The following is a 27929-nucleotide window of genomic DNA, read 5'->3' as shown; positions in this document are numbered from 1 at the left end:
ACTGTTGTTAATTTACTGCTCTGTGTACCTTTGAGTTTCCCCTCGGGGACAAATAAAGTTTTTTGAATTGAATTGTGTATAAATCTAAAAGATTTTAAATCAGATAAATCAGAAAGGAACAAACACTTTTCCTAACAGACACTTTCTTTTTTAGTGTTTTGTGCATTTTGCTGTATTGTATTGTCTCTCTATACTTTTTCTTTTATTTACATTATTTTCTGAAGTAAACATTTTGTTTTTGTTTGTTTTTACAGACCTTCACCTGCAGCATTCATTAATTAATCATTTCATAATAACTCATTTAAGACCTGTTAAACATTACATAACTGTTGATGTCTGTTGATTGTTGTGTTTAATAACTTGTATTTTATAGTGAATAACAGGTTATTATTATTTACAGTGTGTGGTTACACCAGGTGGAGGTGCAGCAGCTGATGGAGAGAAACCACCTGGGGCGTTTCCGTGTTGACAGCTGCTAACCTAGCATTAGCATTAGCAGCTAGCCAGTGAGCTAGCTTCACAACACAAACCGGGTCACGTCAAAACCGAGCTCACCATCCGTTTTCCCCGAAGCCACCATGGATTTAGATAGCATCCTGTCGGAGCTTAACACGGCCGACGAGGAGGAAAGCGAGAAGCTTCTTCTGCAGTATAATCGAGAGGTGAGCTGCAGTTATTTCTTTTTTTAACATCAACCAAAACAAACGTTAGCCGGCGAGCTAACAGCTAGCTTCGAGCTAACAGCTAAACAGTTTCCCAGCCTGTTAGGTTAAAACGTAAACACTGTCAAATTATATTAAATAAGAATCTTAAAACGTTTCTCAACAAATTTTCATGAACGAGGCATGTATGAGTTTGAGATATTGTTAATATTACCAACGTAGTGTGGTTAATTCTTGTTTTAAACCATGTTATTCCACGTACAGTCACATATAGTATATCAAGACAAACTGGACTTTCTGCAGATTAAAAAAAGATTTAAATTCATAAAAACACACCACAGCTCCCCTTCCATGTATGAACTCACTGTGACTTAAAAAAACACAAGTTTATTTTAATTTTTCTTCCATTTAATGTCTAAATATCATGTTCAAATGTGTTTTTGAATCCTGTCTAAATTTTCAAAGGATTTTTATTCATATTTCCATCATAATATCCAAACAAACTCTGTCCATTATATTAAAATTCATGTGTGGCGAGCAGTGGCGGATTTAGTCATTTGGGGGCCCCAAGGCCAAAGGTCATTTGGGGGCCCTCTGCATCAGTGTTGCCAGATACACGCAACCAGCTCTATGGAAACAAGCGACCTGGCTCCTCAAATAAATAAAGTGAAGCCAAACAGGTGACCTAACCTACCACAGGTTACCACACCACATCGGGCGGGCGGGCTAACCAAGGAAACGGGGTTCTACAATTCACTTAGCAGACAGTTTTATCCAAAGCGACGTACATCAGAGAGTAAGTACAACACAAGCAAGGATCTAGAAAAAAGGGAACAATGTCAGTAAGAGCAAACGATCAGCTTTGAGTCTGATTGGACACACAGGTGCTGACAGGAAGTGACCAGAGGCAAAGCACAACATTGAGGGCAGTTCTTGAGAGCTCTAATCAGTATAGAAAGCATCTTATAAGTCGTCGTTATCAAACAAAAACCATCGTCATTACCATCATCATCATCAATAATATGGAGATCATCATCATTAAGTTAGTAGGTATTCATGAAAGAGCTGGGTCTTTAGCTTTGTCTTAAAGGTGGACGGATCCTGGAAAAGGACAAACTAACTAATCGATCGTGTTTGGCTTTATTGTGGCGAGTTGGGAGTGAATCAGTCGGGGTTCATACAGGGAGCAAAGCCCAAACAAACAACTGCACTTTAGAAAACGAGCCCAAAAACCCGCAACCCACGACTGACGATATTTGCAAGCGACTTTACAGAAAAACAATCCCAAAGTCGCTTATAACAAGCGGACCTGGCAACACTGCTCTGCATCTGTTGGGCTAATGTAGTGGTTCTCAACTGATGGGTCGGGACCTAAAAGTGTGTCGCAGCGTCTTTTTCAGTTGGTACTGAATGTGTACTGAACATTTTTATGTTAAATAAATATTCATATTTTTTGTATTTTAAAATTGGCCAGATGAAAATCCGTATACGTCATTGACCCATTATCAAACATTAGCAAAATCAAGAAGGTCTCAGTAAAATATATTTGTTATAAAACATGATAAATATGTCTTTGAAATGTATGGCCATCTTTTTCTTTTCAGAACAGCCTCACCTTCAAATTTGAGCAAAGGGAAGAAACCCTGCGCAGTGTGAGTATAGTATATCTGAGTAGTTTGATATTAGAAGTTATGACAGTGATGTTATCATCTTCTCACTCTGCGTCATTTTCAGAAGCTGTGTCAGAGTGTGTTGACCGTACTCGGGAGGCAGGTGCGGCCCAGCTGTCAGAAAACATGTCTAGAGACGCTCCGCATCTTGTCCAGAGACAAGCACGTCCTCTCGCCTGTCGCCACCAGGGAGGGCATGCTGATCCTGGGGCGGATGGCGAAGCTGCAGACCGGAGAGGAAGCAGGTGACAACCAAAAGAACTCTCAGGGCGACACCCGGTCAGACGAGGAGGAGAGGGTGGTGGTGGAGGCGTTGAAGTGCCTATGCAATGTGGTTTTCAACAGTCCCGCGGCTCAGCAGGTCAGCGTCGAGGTGGAGCTGGCTCAGGGTCTTTGTAATAACCTGCGTACAGCCGGCACATGGAGCCACGAGGTCGGCCTGTTCACGCTGCGCCTTCTTTTCCTGCTGTCTGCCCTGAGAGCGGATTTGAGAGGGGTGTTAAAGAAAGAATGGGATGCTGTGAAACTCCTGACCGAGGTGCTGGAGCACACCTTGGACGTGCGCTGGGTTGGTCCCTATGAAGCGGCCCCTCCTGACCCGCAGTCCCTGTGCATGCCTGCAGAAGACAACGATCGAGCAATGGAGGCGCTCAAGGCCTTGTTCAACCTCACGCTGTCTTACACGCGTGGTGAGGTGAGTGTCCTGTGTAATTGTTTCAGTAAAGAATTCTTGTACTGAGGGGTAACAGCAGGTCAGTAATGCATCACCACACACAAAATATTTCTGACTGGGTCGCAGATTAGACTGTTATGGACCGCAAAGATTCACCTGACGCCAACAAAAGCCTAATTACATATCATCACTAAAACAGTTTTCTCTTCTATGAAGACACTTAAAGGGATTCTTCACCCGTTGAAACATGAATCTGTATTGACATTGGGTCATATATGTAGAAATGTAAAATACATTTTGAAGTTGGTGCCTTCTTAACTGAGAAAAGACAGAAAGTGTCTTTTTGGCTCAAGTGGATGAAAGACACCAAATCCCAGAATGCACAGCACCGTCAGAAATACTTTATTAATCTCAGAGGGAAATTCAATCGTTACAGTTTCTCCAAAATATACAGTATAGCAGTAGAAATATAGAAATAAAAACATTTACAGACATGTTTACTTCAACACATAAGACTGTTTCCTCAACTGATTCAGAAAAGGAGGAAGCTCCTTTTTTCAGACTTAGAAATACAAAGATTTCTCATCTCAGGGGAAAATGAGGGCGGGATGCACGACCATTCAAAAATACTACCAGGTTTCTAATGATACAAAGATTAATGCAAATGGGTGAAGTATCCCTTTAATTCAAAATAATAATTCAGAAAACTGCACTGACCTCCATCTGTGGAGGGGCTGAAGCTCAGGAGTTTACTTCTACTAAACTTCTTGATTCAAAAATTTAAATTCAAGATAACGTTGGGTTAATGCTCAAAGTGTGTGTGTGTGTGTGTGTGTGTGTGTGTGTGTGTGTGTGTGTGTGTGTGTGTGTGTGTGTGTGTGTGTGTGTGTGTTCTCTTATCAGGAAGAAAAAAAACACAGAGTACAAATCAAACCACACACTCCCAGACACACAGATGTATTGTGTAATAAGCTGTGTAGCCTGTGTGGCACTCAAAGGGCAAAGCAGACTCGACAATAACAGTGGAAACCAAACATCAGTTGTATTGAAAGTCTTTATAAACACCTTTTGTGTTTTTCTTTGCTTTTGTTGTACTAGACATTCATGTTCTTTTTTTCACATCCCTTATTTGACAGGAGGATGACCACCAGTTCCGACTCATAGTTGCCATCCTGCGTCATCTGTTGATGCAGAAGACTGAAACTGAGGAGAAAACCGAGGAAGCACACAGGTGAGAAATCATAGCTTTCATTCACTAAATCTGCTCTTCACACATCACACATTCCTGAAGTTTTTTTTTTGGAAAATTTCAGACAGGTCGTCCCCTGAAATCTTCCAGCTTTTCTTGTGCATACTTGACTCTCCAAGCTTGGAGTTTTCCCGGTCAGATGGGGAGGCCATGGTCTCATAAGGCAAAAAGCATACATGTACTTTATATCAATACTACATGTTGTTTGATAAACCTAGAAATGGAAGTGGAAAACAGAACATAAGGGGGAGCAGAAAATATAATCAAGCATTTCATTATGTGCACAAAGATGCCACTGGTTGCTTACTGGTCCCTGGATATAAAGGTTATCACCACCGCCCACTTGCTTGCAGTGAATGTTACTGAACATAACCTGCTGATTTAACACCAAAGTCTTAGGAGGGCGCTGGCAGGAACTATTCCGGGAAAAGGCGAGTTGATAAATGTGGCTGTTTGATTTTCACTCATGCAGCTCAACCCGGAAATATCAAGACTTTTTTTTTAGGAGTTTTGTGCACATGTGAAAAGGGCTCGAGGTAGATCGTCACCATTATATCAAGGTGCTCTGCTCTTTGTGAAGGAATCCAAAACGAGGATGAAGTGAACAAGTATTCTTATGCGAGGTTATTAGTGTCCTTTTCTCTGCATTTGGTGAATGGTTGTGCAACGTATTGCTGCTCTTCTGCCAAAAGATAAACCAAACTCCCTTAAACACGAGTTTGCATAGAAAAGCACACAGCACTCATTCAGCTGAACTTGTATCCACATACTCTCCTGAAGCATCACCTGATATGATTTGCATGTGAGCACTTCTGTGGAATATGACAGTGTTCCCTGAACAGCCGTCCTGTAAGAGCAAATGTGAGACTTCATGACCAGTCGGTCACTATTGCAGACTTCAGTGTTATTGTAAATAAAGCTCTAGTTCAGCCACGTTTCTTTGGAGCGTCAGCAGACCTGCACCTTTGTTCCAGATATAGGGAGCATAGAAACTGAACGCTGCTTCTCCGTGTTTGCTTCTGACTCTGGGGACAGAGAGCAGACCTGTCCCAGATGACCTGAGCAGTCTGGATGGTTCGTAATTAATGGGATACTTCACTATTTTGTGCATTGCATTAATCTTTGTATCATTAGAAAACCTGGTAGTATTTTTGAATGGTCGTGCATCCCGCCCTCATTTTCCCCTGAGATGAGAAATCTTTGTATTTCTAAGTCTGAAAAGGAGCTTCCAGTGACGCAAAACACAGACATAGAGTCTGTTTTCTGCCAGGAATTTACAAGACACCAATTCCCTCTGGAAGAAATCTCGGAATCAGTTGAGGAAACGGTCCTATGTGTTGAATTAAACATGTCTGTAAACCTGACCTTAGTGGGAGTGGCCTGCGGTGCTGTGCATTCTGGGATATGGTGTCTTTCATCCACATGAGCCAAAAAGACACTTTCTGCCTTTTCTCGGCCAAGAAGACACCAACTTCAAAATGTATTTCACATTTCTACATATATGACCCAATGTCAACACAGATTCATGTTTCAACGGGTGAAGTATCCCTTTAATCAGGAGGTCACTAATGTATTTTGGCCCTAAACCTTTAAGCGCTTTATAAACCAGCAGCAGGATTTTAAAGTATATTCTCTGACAGACTGGGAGCCAGTGTAAAGACCTCAGAACTGATGTGATCCATTTTCTTGGTTTTGGTGAGGACTCTAGCAGCAGTGTTCTGGATCAGCTGCAGTTGTCTGACTGATGTTTTAGGCAGACCTGTAAAGACACTGTTGCAGTAATCAAGTTTTTCCAGGTCCTGCTGAGACATAAGTCCTCTAATTCTTGATATACTCTTCAGGTGATAGTAGGCTGACTTTGTATTTGTCTTAAAGTGGCTTTTAAAATGTTGGTCTGAGTCCATCACTACATCCAGATTTCTTGCCTGGTCTGTGGTTTTCACAGACTCGCTCCTCCTTTTCTCCAAAAACTACTTCCACACTTACACTGACAGGTAATAATAAAACTTTTTTTTTTCTCTCTAGCCATTCTGTCAACTTGCTGAATAATCTCCCGGTGTCCTGCCTCGACGTGCTGATTGACCTTCCTATCCAGGGAGGACAAGAGAAGTATGGAGGAAAAAACATGGATGCAGTCCAGGTGTTACTAGACTTCATGGAGAAGAGGATCGACAAGGTAAAGTTCTCCTGCAGCCTGCACAAAGTCCACCGGAAGAATTATCAACATGGAGAAGTGATGATTGTAGATATATCTGTTCATGTGTCGTTAGTTCATCTCAAACTCACATCCATAAAAAATCCCAGCTGCTTGACCTGGTAGCCTTCACACAGTAAAACCTTATAACGCTCATGTGTGATTACTACTGGTTACAATCCAGCTGCTGTTCCAGCTTGTGAAGTGCTGTTTGGCTTGTGTCACTCCAAGCAGGGCTCCAACTACAAAGAGGGTTTAACTCCGGTGCTCAGCCTTTTGACTGAAGGATCCAGACACCACAGGGAGATCCGCAGATATATCAAAGCTCAGGTACATATATATATATATATATTTATATGAAGCATGCTGCACTTTCACTGTGAACCTGAATTAAACTGAACTGAACTGAATCTTAAAGCTATGAAGTAATACTTTGTAATATTTGTAATACTTTATTTGTATAGCACTTTACTATACAAGTAACAAAGTGCTTTACAACAAGAAAATAAAAGCAGAGAGACAATTAAAGCAACAGGCAGAGAGTAAACAAGCAGACAACAAAATCAGACTAGTAAAATAAAAATAAGAACAATCACAGAGTAAAATCATTTTTATAAAAGAATGTCTTGAGTAGGGATGTAAAACAAGGAACTGAATCTGCAAGTCTGATCTCCTCTGGCAGGCTCTTCCAAAGTCTGGGGGCTTTAACAGCAAAGGCCCTGTCCCCCTTTAGTTTTTAGTCCGGACTTTGGAACAGCCAGTAGGGCTCTGCCAGAGGATCTCAGACTGCGTGTTGGTTAGTAGTAGTAATTAGATCGCTGTGTGTTTCTCAGCCAGCGACTAGGACTTCATCAACCAGAAAAAAAACATGAATCTAGAATCTGAATCATTTGCTCTTCCTCAGGTACTTCCCCCGTTGAAAGATGTGATGATCAGACCAGAGATTGGCAGCGCCGTTCGAAATAAGCTGGTTCGCCTTATGACACACGTGGACATGGGAGTGAAGCAGATGGCGGCAGAGTTTCTCTTTGTCCTGTGTAAAGAAAGTGGTGAGTGGGGGAGATGCAGTATTGTATTTGAGAGTGGAAAGTGTTGCACATCTGGATGTGTGATTGCTGCGTTGCTACAGCTGGGTCATCCTTGTTGTATCTGTGGTGTGGTTTTACAGTGGACAACCTGTTGAAGTACACAGGATACGGCAACGCAGCAGGACTCCTGGTGGCTCGAGGACTTCTCGCAGGAGGGAGGGGAGAGACTCAGTACTCTGAGGATGAAGACTCCGATACAGAGGAGTACAAAACTGCAAAACCTTTGTGAGTGCTCTGAACAAAACTTAAAGGCTTTATTTGTGGGGTTTTTTTTCATCCAGCAGATGTCGCCCTTGAGCACCAGCATGAAACCAAAACAACTTGCGCTGCATTGTTGTGTTAGCATGCTAATGCTAGCGATCTTTATTATGCTCGTATCTTCACACTGCATGTAAATTTACCTGAAATGAGCGTGATCTAGAAACACAGTTAAGCAGTGAGTACAGTATGTTATTCTTCTTTTCTCTAGTCCCTCAATTAAACAACTTTTATACACGAGGGGAGGAGTCACCCGGCCGTCCTGGCGATGTAAACAAACTGAAGATAGGACTCTGAAAACTCTGAAAACATCACAGACAGTGGGACTCGGGTGTTACACCCATTGTAGACAGTCATGACTCACAGAAATATTTTCAGAGGATATACTTGATTTCTACATTTAAGTGTGAAACATCACATATAAAGACTTTAAATAAGACAGTCTGAGGTCGCCTTGCTCATTAAATCAGTATAGATGATGTTTTAATCCATCATCATCTGCTCGTTCCAGCATCAACCCCATCACCGGTCACGTCGAGGAGCCAATGCCAAACCCCATTGAAGAGATGTCGGAGGAGCAGAAGGAGTACGAAGCACAAATACTCTTCAATATGTTTGAAGAGTTATCAAGGTAAGATAAACTGAACAATACAAGAACATGTCTAGGAACCATGAAATCATTGTATGTGTTAAGTAATTATACTATCAATGTTTAAAAAAAGGGTTTTCATCAGGAACGTTTATTTTGATAGATGACAATAGAGATGATGTGAAATTAGGTGCAGCATGTAGTCCCTGAGGAAGACTTAAAAGGGATGTTTAACAACATGTTCAGCCCTTAATCCCCTCGGTTTGGAGGAGGTCTGCATCAGGATTACCTTACCTGCACAAAGACACTCAGACAGATTGATCCAAGATCATGTGATGAAAGAGCCGGATTGGAAAAGTGAAGGATTTCAGACAAATATTTAGATCTGATGAATGATGATGGTCTCCATATTATTGATGATGATGATGGTAATGACGATGGTTTTTGTTTGATAACGACGACTTATAAGATGGTTTCTATACTGATTAGAGCTCTCAAGAACTGCCCTCAATGTTGTGCTTTGCCTCTGGTCACTTCCTGTCAGCACCTGTGTGTCCAATCAGACTCAAAGCTGATCGTTTGCTCTTACTGACATTGTTCCCTTTTTTCTAGATCCTTGCTTGTGTTGTTCTTACTCTCTGATGTACGTCGCTTTGGATAAAAGCGTCTGCTGAGTGAATTGTAGAATTGTAGATCTACGCAAAACTGATTTTATGTGCCAGAGTCTGACTGGCCACCAAATGTCATTCAAGTTTGTGCACGTCCTAAGTGATTCTTTGATCCATAATCAACAGATTTTTTTTAAGTCATTCTGACTTTTAACCTACAAAAGTTTCTCAGATTTGTTGTCTCTACTATCAATAATACACGGTGCCACAGAGGCCTTTCACAAGTATGATTTGTTTACTTTTTGTAAAGGCTGGACTAAGATGATTATCTTTTTCCGTCTGCTTCCCTGCTTCAAATTATGACTTATTTATTTTCCCCTCCATAAAGAGCCCTCTGTATTTGTTTTGACCTTTCTTTAGTGAGCGCAGGTTAATGTTAGCCTGAGCACGACATCTGCACAAAGGTAACCGGTGAGATGCTCCCTGCCAACTGACTTATTAAAGGAAGAATCTCTTCCTGTTAGCTGAAGCCTCTATTGGGCTTTAGACGTCAGCATGCCGCAGCATTCAGCTGGAGTAAATAGAGGCTGCCAGCACGCCACCGCTGCTGCAGCATCATCACCCCCCCTCTCCTTTAATTATCACCTAATTGGCACACAGTCCCAATTCTTTTATGTGTCACATTCAGCTTTTTTAATAACATGTGTCCTGACTTTATTATTTTCATTCTGAGGAGTCTGCCGCTGGTCAGACGGGGAGCTGACTGAGACAAAACTAGATAAAGCAATTCTGGTGGAACGTGAATAAGGAGGAGGAGGATAGGCGGCTGAACAAATGTGGAGACATAAGAAAGCTGACCTCGTCATTGTTGAGCTGTAATGAGGCACGTGTGCCCAGAAGAAGAAGAAGATTCTCTTCTTCAGTAAAAGAGATGTGATGATGGTGGAGTACTGCCTCTAAGGAGATCAGTCAGAGCCTAGCAAGAATGTGCTCCCCTAACTGCTTAACTGCTCCGCCAATTAGCACATATTCTGCAACCCACCCCAACACCCCCAGTCCTCCATCATGAGGAGAAAAGGATGAGTATATGTTGCTCTAATTGGGAGACATGATGTTACATGTTATTGTTTGTTAGCCTTCATTGTATCTGCTGACTTTGACCAGATACTGCTGCGGCCGTTCTAAAGGTTACTTCACATACATGTCAAAGTCAATATTTTGATATGTATTCTGTAATATTTGTAGTTTTTTAAACACCTCTAGTCTCCTTTTCAAGACCTTATTACCTGTAGTGTTCCCCAGTGAGAGTACATGTAATTGCAGAAATCAGTGTGCATTACATGGTCATTTTTATTTGACCTTTTTTAAAATCTGATGGATCATTCTCTTGATGAATAATCTCCGAGGGAGTGGTGACACTCAGTGCAGGTATAATTGGATTAAGGATGAAGGGGCAGCCGTAAGCTTTGAGGAGCTTAGTCCGAGCGCTGATCCTGTAATTAAACTGCCACAGGAGAGGGGAGGAGGGCAGGGGGGGGGGGGGAATGGCCTGACGGGTTGTGGATTGAGGGTCCTTGAGCTCTGAATGTAAGAGAGTGAAGATGTAGAAGCGAGAGACGTCATAAGAAAAGCCCTGAACGGAGTCATCCACACATTTTGTTTAACATGTAAATATGAATGAGGTTGATTTAAAGACTTTATATGTGATTTTTTGATCCAGCAGATGTCGCCCTTGAGCACCAGCATGAAACCAAAACAACTCGCGCTGCATTGTTGTGTTAGCATGCTAATGCTAGCGATCTTTATTCTGCTCGTATCTTCACACTGCATGTAAATTTACCTGAAATGAGCGTGATCTAGAAACACAGTTAAGCAGTGAGTACAGTATGTTATTCTTCTTTTCTCTAGTCCCTCAATTAAACAACTTTTATACACGAGGGGAGGAGTCAGCCGGCCGTCCCGACGATGTAAACAAACTGAAGATAGGACTCTGAAAACTCTGAAAACATCACACACAGTGGGACTCGGGTGTTACACCCATTGTAGACAGTCATGACTCACAGAGTTATTTTCAGAGGATATACTTGATTTATATTATATTTAAGTGTGAAACATCACATATAAAGACTTTAATGTCTGATGACGATGTAGTGATGTCACTTTGTGATTTAATTCAATAGCTACATCTTACATGAAAATGATTTGTGTGTGTGTGTGTGTGTCAACAGGCAGAACATGATCCGGCCGATGGGGGTCAGACCCGACGGGACGTTAGCACCTCTTGAGGAAACTCTCTGTGATCCGAACGCTGGAGACTCAGGATTAGACTCTGACTAGCGCACTGAACATCCAGGCAGAGTTTTTTCCGGGCTGAGCTCACCGGGTCCCTCAAACACCTAAAAACTGTGTTCCATTTCAAGAACCTGGTCCCTTTGGAGCTGAACGTGTGTGTCTTTATATTCAAATGTATTTCTGCCTCATATATTACAACCTACGGTGTGTAGATGATTATGTGCTTTGGTAGCGTAACATTTATACATTTCCCAGTTGCTGATTACTCCCTGAATGCACACAAGTCAACAATTTTCAAAATAAGTAGTTCAAAAATGATCACCCAAACACACTCTTTAACAACTTAACAGTGTGAGACAAAGCAGGATGCTTGTTCTACGCCTCATACAAAGGTTAAGCTGTTCTGATTATTCAGCCTTCTGATGATCCGGGTCTGAACTGGGACACAACTCATCATGTTAGAGGAAACCACAAAGTCCTGGCCGTAGCTCAAAGCCAGAGAGAGACACCGCAGTGACATCATAATGCACCTTCACTGTTTATTTTATTGCTTCCATAGTTAAGTTAAGAAAATAGTTAAAAATATAAGTTGTGCTGGATCTTGTGTATCACATTGAAAGCGCTGTTGTTATGGTGTAAGTGAATCTGAATAATCATTCCTTTGTGCTTTTCACAAACGTTTTTCTTATTTATGCTCTTATTGTTTCTTATATTCACTAATTGTTTTTTCTTAATAATGAAGTGCACATTATAAACACACCAGGAAATCACTGTAAACTGAAAGTCTAGTGCTAGGTTTTAAAATCATGAGGCCTCTTTAGTGTGGACTGCATGGTTGAGGAATTCTATGACTATTTCTATTTTTGATTTGTGACAAAAAGAAATGTGTAAAGCTGCAATGATTGTTTTCTAAATCGTGTTCCTTTTTGCCAAATCTGCATGAAATCAGTTCTCTGGAATGTTTTTTTTTTTTATGAATCCACAAGTTTCCTTACTCTGAAAAATGTGTCATGTTGGTGTAATTTAGGTCAATGCACAAGCTACAAGATCTGATATCAGAACCTTAAATTCACAGCTTCTGATTACTGATACGTTTGATGTTTTTGTTTTTATTATGGTCTAGAAAAACTGAATATGGCTTTAAGCAGAGAACATGTTAATTAAAGAATCTGTGACAGTTAACATGTTCAATAGTGAATCATAAGCAGACATGTCACCTGTCCTGTGTGTCAGCAGTACTTGCTGCTCACACCCACATAATCCAGATCAGTGGTGAAAAAGATCGACATTATCTGGACTTCTTTTAACTAAACTTGATTCATGGGGGTTTGCTGTGACAAATCAAAATATTTACTTTACCAGCAATGAGTAGGTCACACATACAGATGGGTTATAAATTAAAATGGAAAAAAACAGCACAAGTGTCTTACTGAGGTGTTGCATCACCACACACCTCCAGAACAACTTCAGTGTAAAGGCCAACAAAACGTTCACAGTTTAATCTGCCAGTTGTTGTCTTTAGGTTTATCCCTTTTTATTTGTCATGCATCTGTAAATCTGTTGATTTGACCTGTAAGTTGTGAACGCCTTCTCTTTCCCCCGATCGTTCATCAAATACATTTTTTTTTTTACAAACTGTATATAAACACACAACTTGTTTATCTAATGAGGCCTCTACTGTAATGTTAATAAAATGCATGTAAGTACAGTTGTCTTTTTTTCAAACCGGTACATGAACAAAAAGTGAAAAGAAATGTAGAGAATTACTGAATACTTTTATTAAATACCGTTTAAAACGCAGAGTTGTGATGATATAAAAACAAGAACAAGTTTCACAGACGTGGGACATTAAATATCAAACATTTGTTGCAGGGCTCGTCATTATTTAGTAGTGTTCTGCATGGAGCCTTCCCTCTATAGTAAGTGCTTTAAATACCTTGAAAATTGTATTTTACAGGAGCTTTGGGTTCATAAATGAACTTAGCATGAACATGACTCAGGAGGAGTGAGTAGTAGAACAGTCTTGATGTGAATGAGCGAGAGATGAAACATTGGGTATCAGTTGCTCCGGCTGGATGATACGGAGCTCTTGCTGTCTGTCTCTGAATCTGTGTCATCACTGCCGCTGCTGGCCGCTCTCTGAGCTCCCAGTCTGGACCTGCTCGTCTCCACTGGAGCTCCTCGGCTCTGCAGAGGCGTCTGCACAGTCACTGACGGAGAGCTGCTGATAAGTGGATGGATGCTCTGCAGGGATTGAAATGCACAGTCAGCAAAAAGAGAAATTTAAAAGGGAACTCCAAGTGTGAAGTTGTATATAGCCTGTCGTGGCTCCAGAGTTAGCGGTGGTGCTTAGAGCTTGAAGCCATGTTAGCTGCCTTTAGATTCAAGATTCAAAAAACTTTATTGCCTATCACATTGTGACAGAAAATTACCTTTTGTTGAGGCTCAACATGAAAACATACAAACATTCACACTAACACTCACATTAGGTCATAAATAGCTAAAAGTACCCTAAATAGGTAAAAACACATGCACAGCATTTAAAAAACATTGCTTATCTAGCCTTGTTTAAAATGTGTATTGCAGTGGGAATAAAAGAGTTTCTGTACGTTTTCTTTTCTCTAAAACGACTGCCTGAGGGGAGCAGCTGAAACGAGAGGTGAAGGGGGGGTGAAGGGTCCTGAGTGATGCAGACTGCTTTCCTTTCTGCTGCTCGCATGTAAAGTTCTGACAGTTGGATCTGGGTATTGCCGGTGATTTTTGTTGCATGTTTAATGACACCAGTTAGTTTTTTCTTGCATTTTTCGGTGACAAAGTCGTACCAGGATATGATGTTAAATGTGAGGACTGATTCAATGAGTGACCGGGTATACTGCTGTTAAAATGCATGACACACAATCAGGGGGGATTGAGCTACTTAGTGCTAATTAAACGCAAAGATTTAACAAGTAAAATGAAAATGGAATTTAAAAAAAAAAAAGACGTAATTTCTGCTCCTGCTGCATCAACTTTGATTGTTGTGAGTCTGGCGATAATAGAGGAGTGCAAAGCTACATCAGTGAAGTACTTATCATATTTCTGTTCAATGTTTATGCTTCTGTCTTTGCTAGGACTCTTGTAAAAGAGAGTTTGTTTCTCAATGCAAATATATTTCCCGCATGTCATTCCCTACTCTGTTTCTCCCTGATTTCTGACTCTATCCACTCTCCTTTCTCTCCAATAAAGGCAAAAAAAAATTAATAAAGAATCTTAAAAAATAATGATCTGGCTTGAGTTTTGGTATCTGGAACCCACCGGCGTCTCCTGACTCCTCATCAGCTCTTCAATCTCATCACTCCAGCCGAGCATTTCAGCAAACCTCCGCACCGTCTCCTCCAGGTCACCCAGCTCCATGTGGTCTCCTCTGCGCAAAGGGACCTTCTCAAAAGGACCCACGGCGTGTCGGTTCAGGAGGAGACGAGGCACAGTGGAGCGCACGGTATTCACCAGGCTGGCAAACGGCTCGATCTGAAAACAACGATTTTAAATGGCTTAAGAGAACGTCTCACAACCCTGTCCTCTGAACCCATTTCAAGAACTGAACACAGATATGACTTTACATTTGCTCATATTTTCTATTTACCTGTAAAGATGTGCCCATGATAATTAGGAGGTCGGCTTGGGGGAAGTCTTTAGTGTGCAGGAAATACTTCTGAGGAAGATCCTCTCCGAAGAACACAACATCAGGTTTGACTGTTGCAGCGCAGAAAGTGCAAATGGGAACGTTGTCATTCATTATTGCATGCTGCAAAAAAAAAAGAAAGAAAGAAGAAGTATTACTATGACATCAGGCGAAGAGATTTAAATTTGAAAGGTTTTTGAACACAATATCAGGCTTGCCTTCGCCTCTTCAGCGGGGTACGCAGTGTAGCACAGGTGACAGGAAGCTGTGGTGAAACTACCATGAGCCTCTACGAGTTTTTCATCAGGGATGCCACAAACTGAGAAGAGAGAGAAGAGAGGGGCATTTAGTGATACTACACTCTACATTGAAGCAATATGCCCTTTAATCTATAAATTATTGACTCACTCTATGATGTAATTATTTAAATTGCACTATCTTCTTTTTAAACATTGCTGTACATATATAAACAACACAACTTCAGAAGGTCAACACTTTTTTAATTTATTTATATTCAGGTCTAATTACAGATTTATTTTTTCCTCAACTGTTTATAGGTTCTTGCTTTAAATTTCACATATATTTTTATCCCTGTACGGGTTATGTACATTTCTTGTATAAGTCTATTTTTAATTGCACAGTTTAAGTTTGATTCATCTAGGGGGATTCTTTAAATCTTTTTTTCAGGTTAATATATATGTATGGGGGGGGGAGGGGCGTCGGTTTTGTGGTTAATTTGTAACAAATGTTTCATGTCATGTACGTCTTTGTAACCTGCTACTGGATTCTTTGAATTTCCCTCGGGATCAATAAAGTATCTATCTATCTAATAAAATTATTAAACTATTAGGAAAAAAATATTTAGGTAAAGCGTTGTTATAGGTTTTGGGCTCAGCATCTTGTTACATTACCATCCAGTTATTATGTTTTGGGTTTTATCACTTTTTTTTTTATTACATCTGGGTCGTTGTTACATTTCAGGCTTATTCGGGAAACTTATTCTTTCAGGTCTGTAAATCAAGTTTCTGTCTGTCTACAAAAATGATGAGAAGCAAACGGCCAATTAATGTAAGAGGGGAAAAAAGCATGCCAGAGAGGATTTGTCAACACATTCATGAATGTTTTTTTACATTTATTTATTTGTGAAAGATATCTGCCGTCACGTCTAACATCAACCTGTATAGGGTCTGCAGAAATGCCTGTGTCATTACTAGTGCATTAGATATGCAGAAAGGTGATATATATGCTTTTGTAATCACATTAGACATTTCATTGTGTATGTTTGTGGGCTAAAGCTTCTTCATTAAATTGGTTTCAAGAATCTCTCTTACTTTTCTCCAGTCCGTCGATGTTCTGTGTGTACATGCGGAGCAGCAGGCCTTTGTGGTGAAGCATGCGGATGAAGTAGTGTATGTAGTTGGGTCGGTGGCTGCCGGGATACAGAGCTTTGGCCAGAGAGAAGAAAGGCTGCGGGTCGTCGGTGAAGTAGTCGATGTTGAAAACGGCCTCCGGATAGGGGATGTTATACTTCTCCAAGTTGGCGTAAAGACCTGTCCCTGGAGTTCTGGAAATGAAGATGTACACACTTTATGAGGTGCTTTTAGGGTACGTTGGTTTATATTTCATCCAATGTTTCCAGCTTCACTCTTCATACTTTGAGTTTTTTTGGTTTCACTCTTTAAGTTAAAAGTGAACGATGAAGATGAGGGTGTTAAGAGAAACTGACCTGAAGTCTGGGATACCACTGGCGGTACTGATTCCTGCTCCGGCCACCACCACAACCTTCTTACAGCGACCGAGCTTCACCAGCCGAGCCACAGAGGCCAGAGCGCCCCGCGATGAGGAGTCGACAGCAGACGGCTTGCCTTGATCCAATCTCGACTCAGGCGACTGATCAGCCTGCACACAAGAACCGCTGCCTCTGGACATCTTTCCTTCACTAGAGAGAGCAGGCCGAGATAAGAGACATAAAAAAAAACATCCTGATATTTCACATGGGAAGATCCCCAAGGTGAATAAAACAGCAGTTTTATATTCAGTGGTTAAATTAGAACCAAGAGACACGACCTCCTAAAACATGGAAGGTATATCTGTGTGTCGTCTGCATAGCGGTGAAAGGAGACTTTGTGGGGTTCAATTATTTGGCCAAGAGGCAACATATAAATGGAGAATAAAATGGGACCTAAAACCGAACCTTGCGGTACACCACAGGTAATGTTAGAGGTAGAGGAGGAGTAGTTACCGATGGTGACCGCAAAGGTTCTTTCTAAAAGATAAGAGTAAAACCAGCTAAGTGGAGTATCCTTTAAACCAACCCATTTCCCGAGACGATCAATTAAAATTGTGTGATCAATAGTATCAAAAGCTGCGCTAAGATCTAAAAGAATTAAAATTGTGCCCTCCCCTCTATCTGCTGCTAAAAGAAGGTAATTGGTTACCTTGAGGAGGGCCGTCTCTGTGCTGTGACAAGCTCTAAAACCGGATTGGAATTTCTCAAAGATGAGAAGTTAGGGGTTATTTTCAGTCATAAAAGATAAAAGTTGTGTTGAAACCACATTTTCTAAAACTATATATTAATAGCTTTCATGTTTAGATCATCTTTTAATTCCTTCTTTGACTACCTCAGGTTGTTGCACACGTGGCAACATCGGCCATTTGAGAAAACTCAATTTAAAAACACAAATGTAGGGGATAAAAATATGATATCATGCAAGTCTTTAATCTGTGTTGGATCATTTATCTCCAAATTAGTCAAGCAGCCCCTCATCAAGTTATAAAAAAAAAGGAAATGGTAGCTTGGGGCACCAGTTAGCATAGTGGTTATTGCGCGTGCCCAATGTCAAAGGCTATAGTCCTATAAGCGGGTAGCCCGGGTTCAAATCCGACACAACAAAAACGTTTTTATTTTGCTTTTCTTGACCCATCAGTGTTTATTTGTTCCAGCACACACTGAGAGATGTGAGTGTCTTTTTCATTAACACATTAATTTACAATGCTAAACATATCTGTCAGAGCCATAGAGGACAACAGGTTAATATAAAAATATAATTTGCCCATTAGTATAATTTTGTATTTAAACGTTTATAATTAAAAGAGTTTTTGCTTTTGAATTTTAGAATTTATTTAAATTTATCATGTATTGAAACATTGTATGTTTATAGGTCTGTGTGGTTATAAGTGCTCAGTTTATGTGCCCTGCTGCTGCAAAGTGTTCCTGCTGTCGTAAAGCGCAACTAATTGGCGTAAATTGCCACGTGGGGTACAGGTGAATAAATACTACAGGACGAGGAGCAACAGTTTTCTGACCGTCACAGTTTTAGCTTTTGGTCGAATCCGAGAAGTTTTCTTTTAGTAAACGCGTGATATTTATAAGAGCTTATTTTGTAACCTGCAATTCTTTTTTTTTTTGAGGAATAAATTGTATTTTTTTTTTGTCACTTTAGATCTGCCTCCTTTCATCTTTGGATTACTTAAAAATGTGTCTTTTGGAAAGTAGCCTACGAGTCAGAAACTTCTAGTCCTGCAAGAAGTGGCAAGAGGATTTTTGTTTGAGTTAAGTTGCCGCTACAATATCTGACATTAAACCTGATTAACATTCACATTTTAGCAAGCTTATGTTAGCATTTATGTTGATTGATTAACTTTGGCAACGATGAGAAGATTTAAAGGGAGACTTCACCATCTGCATTAATCTTTGTATCATTAGTAACCTGGTAGTATTTTTGAATGGTCGTGCATCCCGCCCTCATTTTCCCCTGAGATGAGAAATCTTTGTATTTCTGAGTCTGTAAAGGAGCTTCAAGTGACGCAGAAATCGTCATTTTGCGTCACTGGAAGCTGTTGTGGTTAGCGGGGTGAAACTACAACGCTAGTTCCTCATATTTTCGACCACTGAAGCTACAGACCAATCACAGATCAGTGGGTGGGAACTCACTCCCAGAATCCAAACTTAACGTCCACCATATTGCTTGGAAGCTATGCTAACAGGCTCTATGGAGAAAGCTGATAATGGCGAAAAAATGTAAATATAGAGGTGAGACAGCCGCTGCCGTTGGCCGGCGTGACGCAAGACCGGCCTGTCGGCAGCAGCCGTCTCGGGGCTATATTGCTGGCCGCCGCCGGTCGCTGCCAGCTCAGCAGCCTGTCGCCGGCTGTGAGGACGAGGAGCCCGGGCCGGCTCGAGCTGGGGCGGACTGGTAGTGTCGGTGCTCTCACTGTTTGTCTATGGACACAGACATAGAGTCTGTTTTCTGACAGGAATTTCCAAGATCAATTCTGGAAGAAATCTCTGAATCAGTTGAGGAAATGTCCTTATGTGTTGAAGTAAACATGTCTGTAAATGTTTTTATTTCTATATGTCTTCTGCTGTATTGTATATTTTGGAGAAACTGTATCGATCGAATTTCCCTCTGGGATTAATAAAGTATTTCTGATTCTGAACTAGAGGACCTTAGGGGGAGTGGCCTGCGGTGCTGTGCATTCTGGGACTTGGTGTCTTTCATCCACATGAGCCAAAAAGACACTTTCTGTCTTTTCTCGGTTAAGACACCAACTTCAAAATGTATTTCACATTTCTACATATATGACTCAATGTCAACACAGATTCATGTTTCAACAGGTGAAGTATCCCTTTAACTATAGTGCTTATTGTAACTTGTTTGTGCGCATTCTTTAAGTTCTTTTAAATTATGACAAACACAAACAATTAAATTAAAATGACTGTAATGTGTTCTCACCTTGTAGTTAAAGCATCCAGTCCACTCACACTCATCTGACTCAGGTCCTGGGCCAAAGCAGAGTCCGTCTGCTTCTTCCTTTGTTTTCCATACGGACCTGGACCTGGACCTGGACCTGGGTGCTGGGTCTCTGGCGGGATGGCGTGTCTGCTCTGAGAGTTGGAGCTGCGGGTTATCCTAGTGACCGGAGGCTGGGAGACTTTTTTATCCCAACTGGACCTGGATTTGCTCATCCCAACACCTGCTGTGATTAAATGAAACAGACATTTGAATTTGTCTTATTTTCTGTTTTGTGGGATGGAAACCAGGGCTAGATTGCGAACACATTTTCTTGTTTTGTTTTTTTAATTGCACTAATTAGATATTAACTTGTTTTTTTATGGATTTGCCCTCCCTCAAATCGTCTGTGTCCCACATTTAAAAAGCTGTTACACTGAAATCATCCCCACATTCTTTCCTCCTCCCTCCCTCCCTTTGCACTGAGAGAAGCTGGAAATGTTTTAAAACTGTCAACTGTTGAACAAAAGGTAATGGCTGCAATATATTTAGCACCCCCTCCCCCCCCCCCTGAGCAGCTATGCTAATACAGTCCACAGCTGTGGCAGCTTTACTGTTCGTAGGGAGTAAAGAGGGGTGAGAGTAAAAGAGAGAGAGGTGGCAGAGGTGAAAGGGATCCGTAGATTGACTGTGTGTCAACAAACCCAGCTGGAAGAGAAAAGAGGATGCCCCCTAACGGCCCCCTCAAACTGAGGGAAAAGGGACAGAGAAGGGGAGGAGGGGGGGCAGAGATAAATGATACGGAGGAGGGGTTCAATAAAGAGGAGAAGAAGAAGAGAGAGAGGAGGAGGAGGGATGGATGGGGGGGGGGGGGGGGGCTTCTCTTCCAAAGCTATTCTAGGCCTTCTAACAACTTCCATGAGGAATGAGTGAGAGTGATCAGGGAGCCAACAAGGACACAAAGGAGCTACAACCCATAAAACATGACGGAGGCTTCAGGAGAGAGAGATAAGACGAGCTTCTGTCCAGCAGCTCCTCATCGCCCCCCGGAGGCTCACAGGAGGACAAGGGTTAGTCTTCAGAAATCTGCGTGATGAGGTTATGTATGTTTCTTTTTAAGTCAAATATCTAGAAACACAAAATAACTTCATCAGAATTCACTTTGAAAAAAAGCTTCTTTTTCATTCATCTTAAAAAATCTCACACTCTCCAAACTACTTTTCATTTGAGCGCTCATTCCTCTTTCAGTTCACTTTCTAAAGGCTCCCTCCCCCTCCCCCATTACCACTGTGGATTTTTTTTTACTTGCACATCCTAAAGAACTATTAAAAAACAACAGGAGGCAGAGGGAGTGACGGTCTTCCCTTCTGTCCGTGCTCCTCTCTGCTGAGTACAGGCAATAAATCAGCAGCTCAGTTATTAAAGGTCTCACACAGACAGCGTGCAGTGCAGAGGAGTCCAGTCATGCACAAGTTACAATCTGCAGGGAAAACCCCAAACTGGTTCAGCTGAAATGTACTTAATGTAGACAGTAAAAACATTTTTACGTGGAGCAACAGATGAAGAACTTTACTTCTTGTTTATCATGCATTTACTAAATCAACAGTGACTCATGGGAAAAAAATGGAAGCCGACTACATCTAGTCAAAGTGTTAATTTTCACACCATTTTCTAATTTAGTCTCCTGATGAAAATGTCCTTTTATATTTAGTCAGATATTAGTCATTGATTTAATTTAGTCAATTAGTCAGTGACTAATATAGCACATCATTTTAGTTGACGACAATAGAAGATATTTTAGTCAACAAAATCACACACAAGCTTTTATTTTGAAGAAGCTCCAGGGGTTTCACAGCGGGGCTTCACAGACCTATAGGCGAGAGGCTACACACACACACACACACACACACACACACACACACACACACACACACACACACACACACACACACACACACACACACACACACACACACACACACACACACACACACACACACACACACACACACACACACACACACACACACACACACACACACACACACACACACACACACACACACACACACACACACACACACACACACACACACACACAATATTATTTATCAAATAGCGGAGTTTCGTCTCGTCATCGTCATATTTATATATTTTTCACACTTAAATGTAGAAATAAAGTCTATCCTCTGAAAATAACTCTGTGAGTCATGACTGTCTACAATGGGTGTAACACCCGAGTCCCACTGTCTGTGATGTTTTCAGAGTTTTCAGAGTCCTATCTTCAGTTTGTTTACATCGCCCGGACGGCCGGCTGACTCCTCCCCTCGTGTATAAAAGTTGTTTAATTGAGGGACTAGAGAAAAGAAGAATAACATACTGTACTCACTGCTTAACTGTGTTTCTAGATCACGCTCATTTCAGGTAAATTTACATGCAGTGTGAAGATACGAGCAGAATAAAGATCGCTAGCATTAGCATGCTAACACAACAATGCAGAACGAGTTGTTTTGGTTTCATGCTGGTGCTCAAGGGCGACATCTGCTGGATCAAAAAATCACATAAAGCCTTTAAAAAGACCTTCGTCAACAAATATTTTCGTCGTTGATGAGATTAACACGAGCATTAACACTGAAACAGGTTTACTGAAAAAGAAAAGTTTAAGTACAAAGTGACCAGAAGTTTAGTTTTTGGAGAAAAGTGAATTTTGTGTTTTTAAAAGTCCACTTTTTTCTATCTGATGAAGACTAAATGTGCTTTTAGTATTATTTAATGACAAATAAATCCCTTTATAAATGACAAAAGGCTTAAAAAGGATTTAAGAGATCCCCCCCCCCCTCCAAGGCCTTTCACACTGCCTGTTCTCGCAGCCCACCACAGTCAAAAAGCTGAGCCCAGTTTGTCCCAGTATGGGACCACCAGGAGTGTAGCTGCTCATACGAGGGGTTACAGTTATCTAATTAGAGTCGTCCAACAACACTGGGCACACCTCAGTGCTCACTTTCACCCCCCCAAACAGTCAGGATAATCCTTTTACAACTCTACAGGCCGGGACCAAAAACCAAAAACAAGTTTGTCTCAGACAACAAGAAGCAGCTTCTTGACGTCTACCGTTCACCAGAGAAGCAAAAGCACAGATTTTTAAAACTTTAAAATTCAAGATTATTTATGAAAAGATGAAATCTCCCATCATGGAGATAATCACTTAAATATCTTGTTGTAATTCAAAGTCAAAACAGTTCATGAGTACATGTGATACCTCAAATCAAAGTGATGTTATTTCTGTTGCACTTAAAATACTATTTCCAACCTAAAAACTCTACATTCATTTATCCACTTTTTTTTTTACACCTGCACTATCGAGGGAAGTTTTAAATGTTTAAACGTCTGTACACGCCCAACACGGGGAAGGAGTCTTGTAAAGGGATCATGAAAACACAAAGTTTCAGGAACCTTAAGCCCCTTCATACGATCCTCATTCAGCGCACACAGAAGCGGTGTGAACTTGAGGACAGTCGAGGGGTTAATCTCGTCTACCTGCTGGAGTAACATGTCAGCTGTGTCTAAAGCACATTTGGTTAAGTTTAATGAGGGGGCTTTTCCCTCACAACCCCTACCATTTAACCCTACCACGCACAGCCGAATCGGGGACGGCAGACTTTGTTCTCCTGCCTGCCCTCACAGCGATGGCAACGGGCGGCGGGGTTGCCATGGAAACCTCTTCATTACTTTAGTTGGAGAGGGGGAAACGGCTCTCGGCTCTCCGTCCCCACCTGCTCACTAATGACACATGTAGCATCTTTGTTGCCCTCCCTGTTGACACAAAGCAGCAAGTCCTAATTTGTGTTTGTATATTGTGTGCTCACACAGTTAAAGGAGGAGGATGAGAGGCGGATGGCTAACTAATGACTCTCCTCGTCCTGTAACTCCTCTGAGGACAAACAAGCCCTACATTAAACATTAATCCATCAGTAATTTAACTGTGATGTTATTTGGACAGCCAAGGAGAACAAAAGAAAGGTTTATAAAATTCAAACACTAAGGTGATCAAAGTTTAGGATTAACTTGTTATGTTGGACCACCATATTTATACTAGACATATCTTATATATATTTATTTATACGAGACATTCAACTTAACAAGTTTTTCATATTGATGTTAAAGGTCCTCTTCTAGAATGGCAAGAAATATATTTTGTTATCACCTATAAAAGTTCATTGTTGCTTGTTTTGAAAAACCAATCGTTTGTAAAACTCCTGTGAGCAACTTTCTCTAGTTGTGATGATTTTGGCGCCCCCCTGTGGACAAAGCAGCACAGCCAATCTCTTTGCAGATCGTTTCTTGAACTGGTGTCTTTCTGACTAAAACAAAATCTCTTCCAGCCAAATGTTTCACTCATGAATATTTGCTGTAGGTCAGGGTTTGGTTAGCATGTATTTATTTGGTCGTCAGTCAATTGTGTCACTGATGCCTCATTTTGCTTTATTAAGGTCCCATGAATATTAATTGCTGTTTTATCACCAGTTAAAAAAAAGCATAATGAAATTATATGTGTACGATATACTTTAGTGTTATAAAAGAGGAAAAAGCTTCCGAATACACATTTCTGTTTCTGAAATTATCAAGATTTCTTCTTTGAGGAATGACGAACTGATGTCTCAATTCAAATTTGTTGACAACATTTTATTTACAATACAAGTCCAAGATATGTTATTTTTTCATTATTTGAATTTAGTTAAAACAGAGCTAGTCTGATAAACACACAATATTGGTTGTGTAAATATCTTTTCCTTCACTACATCCAGTCTCAGGTGTTCAAGAGGATCAAGTAACAATGAAGCAACACCGCCACCTGCTGGAACCTTCACGTCACTACACATGAAAACCATTAAACTGCTTAATATAACTGAGGGCTCCATTACAATAAACTGTAGTACTGTAATTAACTCTTTTTTTTGTCATTATTGAAGTGAAATACTTTACAGACACATTACAGAAGAGAACAATTTATATACTTTTACTCAATTAAATTATATGACTACTGCAGTCACAAGTAACTTAGATTCAGATCATTTCGATAAAGATTACATAACAAAACAAATTGTCTGATATTTTTCATTGGTAGAACTAACCTACAATGTACAAAATATGAATGCAACACCACAACTCTTACCAGCAGCAAAATGAGATGATGTACAATTTAATACATAGATTAATATAATCCATTTGTATGTTATTCTTAAATATTCTTTGTTATTTTTATGCTTTAACGCAAATGTTTTTTTTGAAGTTTTGTCTTCATTAAAGTTTAAACTCAGGGCTTTTATATAGGCCAACCAAAGTATTTCTTTACCTTAGTGTATGTGCTGTTCAGAACTCAAGAGACTTACAAGTTTAGTAAATTATGTGCAATATGAATTCTGGTGATCAGACTTAAAGTGCTCAATTTGTAGACTGGAGTATTCAGATAACTCATTATATCTGGCGTTGGCTAATGTAGCTCCACTCTGCAGAAAATCATAGTTATTAAAAGGCTGTACAGCCGCCATCACTGACTACAATAATAATGTCAATAACAACAAGCTTACGGTACCTGTGTGTCCAGACGGCTGCAGGCGGAGGCACACAGCAGACTGTGTTATGTAACCTAACCTAAACGATAGGAAATCGCTGTTAAACGATAAACTCTGTTCTTATAATCCACAAGAAGCTGCAGTAAGGTCCACCTGTCCTTAAAAAAACTAGTAAATGCCTCCTTCTTTAAAAAACACAGGCCGGTTATCTCCACGTAGCCCACACAGTTACACTTGTTGTGAAGAGAGCTCCCACTCCGCTGCAGTTTCCGGGTACTAAATAAATCGTTACAAATACAGGCGGGAAAGTGAGCTGTAATCACGTGGTGCCGAATTTCTTCTTCTTCGTTCTTCAATAGCGTGTGGCAAACATAGACCTCTTTGTGTATGTGGCAACCACTAGCGTTGGAGGCAACCAACTATGCTGGACTGTGGGTCAGAGTACCAATTAGGCCTACTATGAGAAGGGAGACAGAAAAAGGCGATACAAAATAAACTATGTTAATTTACAAATGAATTACCAGACAAACAATACTCAAATGAGTATTAGAGTCAAAATCTGTTCAAGATCGCCTACTCTCTCTAACATTTTAACTGTAATTAAACTGTCCTAAATGTCATTTATTTTATTGTATGCTGATTTTATCCATCGCTGTTTTTTAAATGTTGATTGTCGTAAAGTGTCCTTGTGTGTCTTTAAAGGCGCTTATAAATAAAATGTATTATTATTATTATTATTATTAAATGTTCCATGGTTTGAGGATCTTACCCACGTAACAGTATATCATATATAAGGATTGTTTTGTTTTGTTTTAAGGTTTATGCTGATTGGAAGTTTTTATTTTGGGTTCTGGGCTATTCTAACTATTTTCTGAATATTTGCAAACCAAGTAGGCCTACCTCAGTAAAAATTAATACTTGTATTATTCAATAATTTAAATAAATTAGCTCCCAGTGCACAACCAATTTATAGGCCTATATGGAAAATATAGTCTACACCAATGCATTTCAGTGTAACGGTCACATGGGACATTTTATCAACAACTCATTTATACTCTTAATGCTCATGCATTTAAAGATAATATTTTTTACAATGTGCATTTTTGATCTAAATTGAAAATCAGCCATCTTTTATTTATTTTTTACAAACTACATTTCATGTCAAAGTGTCTTCAATGGGTTTATTAAAATGGTCGACACTTGGAAACAGTGGGGAAAAAAATTTGAAATTGCTCAACCAACATGGACTGATACAATAATTATTTCATAAATGTTTCTGATTTAACTTTTTTGGGGGTCAGTTGTTTGATCATGTTGGAGAATGACTTTGTATTTGACAAAAATGTGCTTCTGTTATGATCACATGATGGAAACTGATTGGACACAATAACAGAAAGATCAGACATCTTTTAAACACTTTCAACAAAAACAACTAGCCTGAAAAATGACGGTAAGTTTGTGACATTTAAATAACATCCAACTTATTTGTAAGACATGTTGCTCAAATTTTAGTTTCAGTCATAGTTTCATGTAATGCAAATGTTTGTTTTGCCTACAATACTTGTATCTGCAGTGGAGAGCAATTCTATTTGCATTTGTTCTAACTCAATGCCTTCAGATATTTTCATGAACAGATACAACACAGATGGAGACATTTGACTAAACAAGCAAACAAACAAATGCATAAATGAACAAATATACAGGTAGCCCATATTTAGGTTGATAAAGTACTATAGTCACATAACCACACAATAGCATCAATATGCAACGAGCCCTGAGGTCCTGAAGCTGGTGTAGAGGAGCACTTCGCTGGTTGTTAGTCTAGCATTGATTAACTTAATATGTTTCTTTCTCTTTTTTTTAGCCTAATGAAAACAGTTTTCAATTTGTTTTTAATTTCCGCTATAATTTCAGGATGGGTTTTTTTTAAAACTGTATTATTGAACAGTGTGTCAATTTGCATAACATTGCAAACAAATGCTCAAAATAAACAAGAACATGATATGACTTTGCATAAGTAAATGAAAAAAAATTCAAATAATGTCAACTTGATAAATTACAAGATTCATCTTTCATAAGCTATTCTGAAAGTTTCACTGATACGTACATACCTGGTATTATTCTATTATTGTATTTTTTCTGCCTTTATTTAACTGATGTACATATGTTTGATTTTTAACTTCTTGCTATTTTTGATAATTATATTCCTGTTTCCTGTTTTCTTGAGCTGTTGTAATGAAAAAATTTCCCCCATGGGGGATCAATAAAGTTTATCTTTATCTTTGATTGATGCTTTTTAAGAATAAGTTGAGTTTCAGAGTATTGTGTAAATTAAAACACATTAAAGCTGTGAAAGTTGTGCTTCTATTGCAATCCTGCATTTTATTTAATACAACATTTGACATCTACAGGTCTACAGATTCAATTAAATGAGAGAGGGTGTTTGATGGATGATGGAGGGTTTGTATCACTTCCAATTAGAGGGAAGGGGGTGGATTTTGGACTTCTGTTTGCACATGCACTATTACATAGCCTAATCCAATAGTTTCCTGCAATAAACCACTCAATTTATGCCTATTTTTTTATTAAAAATTATGACAAAAACATCTAATATCAATTTTGATTATTAAAAAAAATTCACCCATGTTTATCTGTTCCAAAGACTCAATTTCAAGTCCC

The 27929-nt window shown here is 39.9% G+C and overlaps 2 protein-coding genes across 3 annotated transcripts; one reads left to right on the top strand and one right to left on the bottom strand.

Annotated features, from left to right (window-relative positions):
* Nucleotides 1–491: 491 nt before the first annotated feature.
* ric8b (RIC8 guanine nucleotide exchange factor B) lies at nt 492–12989 on the top strand. 2 transcript variants are annotated; one of them, XM_061035120.1, is made up of 10 exons: nt 492–662; nt 2267–2314; nt 2397–3026; nt 4142–4236; nt 6280–6430; nt 6683–6778; nt 7353–7497; nt 7617–7761; nt 8306–8425; nt 11220–12989. In XM_061035120.1, the coding sequence occupies exons 1-10, from the start codon at nt 579–581 to the stop codon at nt 11326–11328; spliced, it is 1623 nt and encodes a 540-aa protein (XP_060891103.1). In that variant the 5' UTR covers nt 492–578; the 3' UTR covers nt 11329–12989. The 2 variants fall into 2 exon arrangements, with proteins under 2 accessions (XP_060891103.1, XP_060891102.1); XM_061035119.1 differs by having other exon boundaries at nt 6680–6778.
* On the bottom strand, nt 12866–25531 carry si:dkey-103i16.6 (uncharacterized protein LOC557125 homolog). Its single transcript, XM_061035124.1, has 8 exons — nt 25271–25531; nt 19681–19921; nt 16671–16883; nt 16276–16508; nt 15163–15263; nt 14906–15067; nt 14578–14790; nt 12866–13527 (listed from the first exon to the last, which is right to left on the bottom strand). Exons 2-8 carry the CDS (start codon nt 19911–19913, stop codon nt 13342–13344), a joined length of 1341 nt encoding a protein of 446 aa, XP_060891107.1. The 5' UTR covers nt 19914–19921; nt 25271–25531; the 3' UTR covers nt 12866–13341.
* Between the last annotated feature and the right edge of the window lie 2398 nt (nt 25532–27929).

Source organism: Labrus mixtus, chromosome 4 (assembly GCF_963584025.1).
Source record: "Labrus mixtus chromosome 4, fLabMix1.1, whole genome shotgun sequence".
Classification (NCBI taxonomy): domain Eukaryota; kingdom Metazoa; phylum Chordata; class Actinopteri; order Labriformes; family Labridae; genus Labrus; species Labrus mixtus.
Note: the sequence above shows the minus strand (reverse complement) of the source record. Positions and strands in the feature narration are given on the sequence as shown.

What these genes read in the sequence shown, in the direction of transcription:
- ric8b (XM_061035119.1), top strand. Translation starts at nt 579, where the DNA reads ATGGATTTAGATAGCATCCTGTCGGAGCTTAACACGGCCGACGAGGAG. An exon ending in GGGAAGAAACCCTGCGCAGT is followed by an intron (nt 2,315 to 2,396) that starts GTGAGTATAGTA and finishes CGTCATTTTCAG; the next exon opens with AAGCTGTGTCAGAGTGTGTT. An exon ending in TGTCCTGTGTAAAGAAAGTG is followed by an intron (nt 7,498 to 7,616) that starts GTGAGTGGGGGA and finishes GTGGTTTTACAG; the next exon opens with TGGACAACCTGTTGAAGTAC.
- si:dkey-103i16.6 (XM_061035124.1), bottom strand. Translation starts at nt 19,913, where the DNA reads ATGAGCAAATCCAGGTCCAGTTGGGATAAAAAAGTCTCCCAGCCTCCG. An exon ending in AGTGGTATCCCAGACTTCAG is followed by an intron (nt 16,509 to 16,670) that starts GTCAGTTTCTCT and finishes CTTCATTTCCAG; the next exon opens with AACTCCAGGGACAGGTCTTT. An exon ending in TCATGGGCACATCTTTACAG is followed by an intron (nt 14,791 to 14,905) that starts GTAAATAGAAAA and finishes CGTTGTTTTCAG; the next exon opens with ATCGAGCCGTTTGCCAGCCT.